At 61.6% G+C, this 6382-nt stretch overlaps 1 protein-coding gene across 2 annotated transcripts; it reads left to right on the forward strand.

Annotated features, from left to right (window-relative positions):
* Nucleotides 1–282: 282 nt before the first annotated feature.
* Nucleotides 283–5948, forward strand: UBALD2 (UBA like domain containing 2). Of its 2 annotated transcripts, none has more exons than XM_045489699.1 (3): nt 283–682; nt 921–983; nt 4829–5948. In XM_045489699.1, exons 1-3 carry the CDS (start codon nt 563–565, stop codon nt 5147–5149), a joined length of 504 nt encoding a protein of 167 aa, XP_045345655.1. In that variant the 5' UTR covers nt 283–562; the 3' UTR covers nt 5150–5948. The 2 variants fall into 2 exon arrangements, with proteins under 2 accessions (XP_045345655.1, XP_045345657.1); XM_045489701.1 differs by having other exon boundaries at nt 4832–5948.
* Nucleotides 5949–6382: the final 434 nt, after the last annotated feature.

Consider the following 6382-nt stretch of genomic DNA (forward strand, 5'->3'; position numbering starts at 1 on the left):
AATGAACTTGGCCGCACCACCCCCAAGCCTACAACAGCAAACACAGGGCCCTCGGCCAATCAGCAGACACTCAAGGTTTTCAAGTTGAGTTCAAACAGGCCCACGGGAGGCCAATCAACGAGCGCGGCTCCGCCCCAAACTCCCGGCCGCGGCCAACCAGGAGCCCGGAAGAGCCAAAACACAGCGGCCGACCAATGCCGGGCGGCTCCACGGCGCCGAGCTCCGCCAATGGGCGCGGCCGGGCGAAAAGAGAAACAGTGCGGGCCGCAGGCCGCAGGATTCGAATCGAACGTCCGCACCGGAGCCGGGCGCAGGCCGAGCGGCGCGGGCCAATCAGCGGCGGCGGCTCGCGGCCCCCGAACGTTGGGACAGCGGCCCCGCCCCGCGCCGTTGTTTGTGGTGTCGGCGGCCGCGGGAGCCGGGCCGGGACACTCGCCGGGCGGGCGGCGGGCGGCTAGGGGTCCGGAGGCCGCGGGCGGGCGGGCGAGCGGGCGGCGAGCGCGAGCCGAGAGCGGCCGGCCTCCCGCGGCCGCCGAGCCGGAGTCGCGCGGCGGCCGGAGCCATGTCGGTGAACATGGACGAGCTGCGGCACCAGGTCATGATCAACCAGTTCGTGCTGGCCGCGGGGTGCGCGGCCGACCAGGCGAAGCAGCTGCTGCAGGCGGCCCACTGGCAGTTCGAGGTGCGCGCGGGTCGAGGCCCGGGGCGCGCGGCGCCGGGGAGGGGGCGCTCTATTTGTGTCGCCCCGTCAGGCGATCCGCGGCCGGGAGGTGTCGCGTGGGGCGCGGGCCCGGGGCCGGGGGCGGCGCGGAGGGGCCCTGCCCGCGGGGCCGACGGGTCGGCCGGGGGCCGATGGTGGGGGGGGGGCTTCCCGCCCCCGTCCCCGTTAACCGCCGCCCTGCCGCTGTGTTTGTCCGCAGACCGCCCTGAGCACGTTTTTCCAAGAAACCAACATTCCCAACGGCCACCACCACCACCAGATGGTAAGCGGGGCCGGGTGCCGGCGGGCGGGCGCGGCGCGGGCGCGCACCCCGGCCCGCAGCTCACCCGGAGCCGAGGGCGCGGGCCGGGGGCCGCTGTCAGCCGCGGGCGGTGACAGCCATGTTGCCGGGGAGCGCCGCGCCGCGATGTAAACAAAGAGCCAAAATGTCTTCCAGGAAAGAGCGGCTCCCGGGGCCGGCTGGCTCGCCCAACTTCGTGGGCCGGCCTCCCAGGCGACTGTACCTCGACCTCGGGCCTGGGCCGGGAGCGCTCCGCGGGGCCGGGGGCCGGGATGGCCGGGGGATGGGGAGGGGGCTCGGATGGGATGGTAACGGGTCGTCTGGGAAAACTGGGAGCTCGGGTGAAGGACCCTGAGGGGGCTGGGAGCTGGGGTGTCTGTGTTTGCGGAGAGCTTCCCCCCCCCCCCCGCCCCACACCCCAGCCAAACAACCCAGCCCTGCAGGGAACAGGAAAGGGATAAATCCACCCAGGCTCGGGTAGAGCTAGGCTCTACCCGGAGAGGTATGTTCACTCTTTCCTGTTGTTGGAAAAGGGACTTGCCCTGAGCGTGGAGCACATACGGATTTAGACAAGATAAGGACAAGAATTTGCATTTAACCCCAGTACGTGAAGACACATAAAAGTACAGGAAACAGAAGTGGTTGGGGTCTGGGTTTGCTTTCTTTTCCAAGCCGGCCCCCCGGGGCCTGAGGCTTTGCCCTCCTGGCCGGCGGGGGTGTCCTGCTTTCCAGGGGCACAGGACGAAGCTTTCACTTTAGAGGCTTGAATGCCTTTCCCTCCCCACCCCTAGTTACCTATTAGCTCTGTTGGGGGGGGGGGGGGCTGGGAGGGACCGGGCTTCGCAGTAGGGATTGTAAAACATTATTCCCCAGGAGATCTGTTGTGGCTTTTGGAGTACATTTTTGGCATTTTAACACTTGGTGTCCTTGCCCATGGCTCCCTTCTCAGCTGCTCCCTTTCCTGGAGAAGCTGCACGTGGTTCAGTGTTGTGTCTTATCCTCGGGGCCCTGTTTTCATCTAGGTGAAAGGACAAGTAGAAGGGTCTGTCTTGACCTTTTAACCAGCTTCTCAACTTGGAATGGTTTATGCTGTATATAAATCAAAGGACAAAAACGTCTTGGAATATGAGGGGAGAATTGTGCCGGCTGCAGGGCTGTGGCAGCTAAGGCCAGGTTCCTTGTATAAACCCTGAGGGGTCATCTCCAGGAGACCTTGCCCTGCGTGTGACCATGGGAAAGCTCTGGCTTCCACCTTGCACTAGAACCTGGGAGCCCCCTGCCTCCCATCTCTCACAAGAGCCTTGGGGTTTGCTCCACCAACTGTAGCCATTCCAGAAAGCCCAGGGGCTTCCAGAACAAGCATTTTGTGGTGCAGTGAACAGGGAGAGCTGGGACTAGCGGCCCTTTTAGGTCCTGTAGTTCCTTCTCTGCAAATCCCAAGGGATTATAATCTCCCTCTCTCCCTCCCTCTCTGTCTCTCTGTCTCTCTCCCTCCCTCTCCCTCCCTCCCTCTCCCCCTCAATCTCTATACCCCACGTGAGGCTGGAACTCACAGCCCCGAGATCAGGAGTCCCATGCTCTTTCAACTGAGCCAGCCAGGCGCCCAGGGATTATAATCTCTTAAAAGCTTCCCTCAAGGCAGGCGGCAGATTTTGTAACAGACTTTATAATCTCAGGTATCCATCAGCCCGCCAAGTATTGAGTACTTAATCAGCACAGTGGAGAATGCCATTCCTGCCCTCAAGGAGTCTAATTTTAGAGAGAATCCAAGGAAAAAACTTAACAACAAAGAGAACAGTAGTGGCATAATACCAGAAGTGACCCAGGGCACAGGTAGCTGATAAATGATTGTCCTGTAAATTACTGTACAGTCACACAGCTATAGGCATCTTCCCAGACAGGGCGGGGGGTGGGGGTGGGGGGGGCTTTGGGCAGCTCTAAGAGTAAGGCACTGCATCGCAAGCAGGGTGCAGTGGACACTGGGTGTGCTTGAGGGCTGGAAGCTTCGTCCACAGTTGTTAGAAGCAAGGAGCTGCAGGGGCTTCAGGAGCATGTGGTCCAAACCCCTGCGTTTACCAAAGTAGAGAGCGAGAACCTCAGAAAGGGGAAGAAACTTGCAGGAGCTCACCCAGCCAGGTGGGCACGGGATGCGCCCGGTCCCCGCGAGCCAGACCATTCTCTGCAGCGGGGTGGTTCGTCGAGGCCAAGCTTCGCTGGCTTGGTCAACTGGGGAAGTCACGATGCTGTGATGCAATTGGCCTCTACCCCCACCCCCCATTCATTGTTTCCTGCTGCCGAGAAGTCAGCCCTGGGGTGGGGGGCGGGGAACAGAAGGGAGGAGGGAAGCGGTCGGTCTGGGTGGGGCCGGGCCTGCTGGGAGCCCTGCGGCCGCCCCTGAGGAAGACAATGGTTGGTGCTCCCTAGCTGCTGGTAGGGAGCTGGCCCAGTTAATAGGACTGCTTCTCCCTCCTCAGTTTCTGCCTGGGATTTAAAAGCAGAGCTGTGAAAGCGCCCTCTGGGAGGTGAAGAACCCTAGAATCTTGTCTCCCCCGCCCCCCCCCCCCCAGCCCCGTGCCTGGGGGAGGGGCTGGTGTTGCTAAAATTAGGAGAAATTCAAAGAAGTCCTCTCCTGGCTTCCCCGGAAAGGGAGAAGCTGCTGGTGAGGTCAGGACAGGCTTTGTGTAAGGCCTTGCTCTCTGCTGCCCTGGGCCGGGTGCCCCTGTGGGACACTTCTAGGTGGCACCCTCAGCCCCACCGCGCTGCACTACCCCTCCCCCCCTTCCCCCATAGGCGGGGAGAGTCCGCCACCCTACCCCAGCCCTTGGCCCTTCCTGGCGGGGGTCCCTGATCAGAAGGGGTGGCGGATACTGGAGAGTTCGGGGAGTTTCCCTGCCAGGGTCGTGGCAGAAGACGGCGGGTTTTGCGGTGTTTGTAAAGGTACCCCCAGGAGGCGGGTGAGGGACAGAACAGGCTGAGACTTCTGGCAGCCTCTGGCTGCCACATCATGGGAGAGATGCTGGGGACACAGGAAACCCAAATCCCTCCCTGGTTTTTGTCCTCCGGGAGCCGAGGCATGAAGTTGTACTTAACTCTAAGTGCAGATGACTCAGGGTTGGGTAGAGATTAAGAGCTGGGTCCTGCAGATCTGGGACCCCACCCCCAGGAATTCGAGCCTGGGAATCCCATCTTCTCAGCTTGTAGTCTGCTGCGCTGGATGTGCCTTGGTCACTTGACTTGAGCTCCGGGCCTCAGTTTCCCCATCTGTGCCCTGGCGTCGTGAGAAGTGGGATAACAAAGTGTCTAGGGCCTGCTGGCTGGTGCTGTTAATGCCGAACGAACCCAGACACTGAGAAAGTGTAGCTTCTGGGCATCGGAGGGAGACCCTGGGTCTGGCCGCCTTCCTTTGACCAACAACCTCAGAACATCTGAGGGCGGATTATTGAGGGAGCCAGCTGGTTTCTTACCCAGGGTGAGGCGCTAAGCAATGGTGTCCCGGGCTGCTCTCTTGTCCTCACTTGAATCTGACACCCTAGCTTCTGGTTGAAATTAACCCTTTACTTCTGACGCTCCTCGGGATGTCGCTGCCTGGCATCATGAAACTCTCTTTGGTTTTGATGAAAATCGTTGGGGTTTGTGTGCATCGATTGGCTCAGGGTGGAAAGGGTGCTTTTTCCTGTAGAAGCTCCTCGTGGACTGGAAAATGGGAATAACGGAGGGGCTGGCCTTGGGGGAGCGCCACCCGAAGGCTCCGGGCCCAGGGGGCGTGGCTCCACGTTGGGGGCGGGGAGTGTGCCGTTAACCCTCCCCACACCTGTGTTCTCTTCCAGCAGATGTGCACCCCCAGCAACACACCTGCCACGCCGCCCAACTTTCCTGATGCACTGGCCATGTTCTCCAAGCTTCGTGCCTCGGAGGGCTTGCAGAGCGGCAACGGCCCCATGACGGCCGTGGCCTGCTCCCCCCCTGCAAACTTCAGCCCCTTCTGGGCCTCGTCCCCCCCTGGCCACCAGGCCGCTTGGATCCCACCCTCCTCGCCCACGGCCCACAGCTTCCACCACCTGCACCACCCACAGCCCACGTGGCCCCCCGGAGCACAGCAGGGGGGCTCCCAGCAGAAAGCCATGGCCGCCATGGATGGCCAGAGATGACACTGGATGCTGCCAGGCGCTGGGCTGGAGCTGGGGGGCAGCCCAGGGTCGCGGAGACACAGGAGGGCCAGGGTGGGGGGAGCTGGGGCGGGCGGGGGTTTCCTGAAGATCGCACTGGAAGATTTTATAAAAAGAATTGTTGTGGGGGGGGCGGGGCTAGTAAACTTCCTGAGCCACTTGGGTCCTTCAGGAGTTTCTCTTCAGGCAAGTTTTTTCTCTTTTTAATATATAACTATAATATATAAATATATAAATGTAACTAATGTATGTGAGAATGGAGCTGGCTGGTCGGGGTCAGCAGGGAAGGGCTGGAGCGTCCTGTCCTCCCCTTTGGGCCAGCACCCCTCCCTCCACCCCTGGTGCCGGGGCAGGTGCTCGGGGGCCAGGTGTCTTGCTAGCTGCCTCCCCTCAAAGGTCATGCCTTCTGGAATCAGAAGAGGACCCCCGTGGAGCCACTCCAAGGAGTTCCTTGGCGGCCGGAGGGGTGGAGGCCTCCTCGCCATGGGGCGCTCTCCCCGCCCTGGCTTCCTCAGCGGCCCCGCAGCTCCCGGGGTCCCCCCATCTCCAGCTGGATGTGCGGGGCTTGTGCGGAACTAAGGAGCCGAGCCGGCTTGGGTCAAAGGCCCAGGCTCTGCCTAGCCGGGGGACCCGATTCTCCACGGCCACCCTGCCTCTCCCGCTGTGCGTCCCGTCCGAGTGGGTGACAGAGTGGAGAGCTTGCCTTTGGATTTAGTTCCCAAATCAATCATCTCACCAGGGTGAAATTTTAATTTAAAGACTTAAAAAGAGACTTTTCTAACTTTCCTGGTTTGCGGTGCCTTTATTTTCCTTGGTAGGAAAAAAGCGCTCTCCTGGGGAAGAGGGGCCGGGGCGCCCCGGCTGTGCTGTGGTTGGAGGGAAGGGCTTCCTTGCTAGGTGGCTGGGCTGGATATTCTGAGGAGGGGTGTCCGACCCCGGCGCTGAGAGGACAGGCTGGGTCCCATTGAGTATGGAAGGGAGAAGGGGAGACGGGGCCTGACTTGGTGACCGTGACCCTCTCCCCTCTCCCCTTGGCCCTTGGCAGTGGGGAGTGGCTGGTGCTCAGCCCTGGAGCCTTTGTCTTGTCCGCGGTGAGGGGAGCTACCCCTCCACTTGGTGGCAGCCCTATCCTCTGCCCCTGCCCCCAATCTGGGCCCATCCCTAGTATTCTGTCCTCGGGCTTCTTCGGGGTAGCCTGTCCCTGAGTGCGTGTTG

The sequence above is a fragment of the Leopardus geoffroyi genome, chromosome E1, assembly GCF_018350155.1.
Source record: "Leopardus geoffroyi isolate Oge1 chromosome E1, O.geoffroyi_Oge1_pat1.0, whole genome shotgun sequence".
Taxonomy (NCBI): Eukaryota; Metazoa; Chordata; class Mammalia; order Carnivora; family Felidae; genus Leopardus; species Leopardus geoffroyi.

Bases quoted from the DNA above. Each gene is read 5' to 3' on its own strand.
- UBALD2 (XM_045489699.1), top strand. From the start codon at position 563: ATGTCGGTGAACATGGACGAGCTGCGGCACCAGGTCATGATCAACCAG. The intron at 683-920 runs GTGCGCGCGGGT...GTTTGTCCGCAG, and splicing joins CGGCCCACTGGCAGTTCGAG to ACCGCCCTGAGCACGTTTTT. The intron at 984-4,828 runs GTAAGCGGGGCC...GTTCTCTTCCAG, and splicing joins GCCACCACCACCACCAGATG to CAGATGTGCACCCCCAGCAA.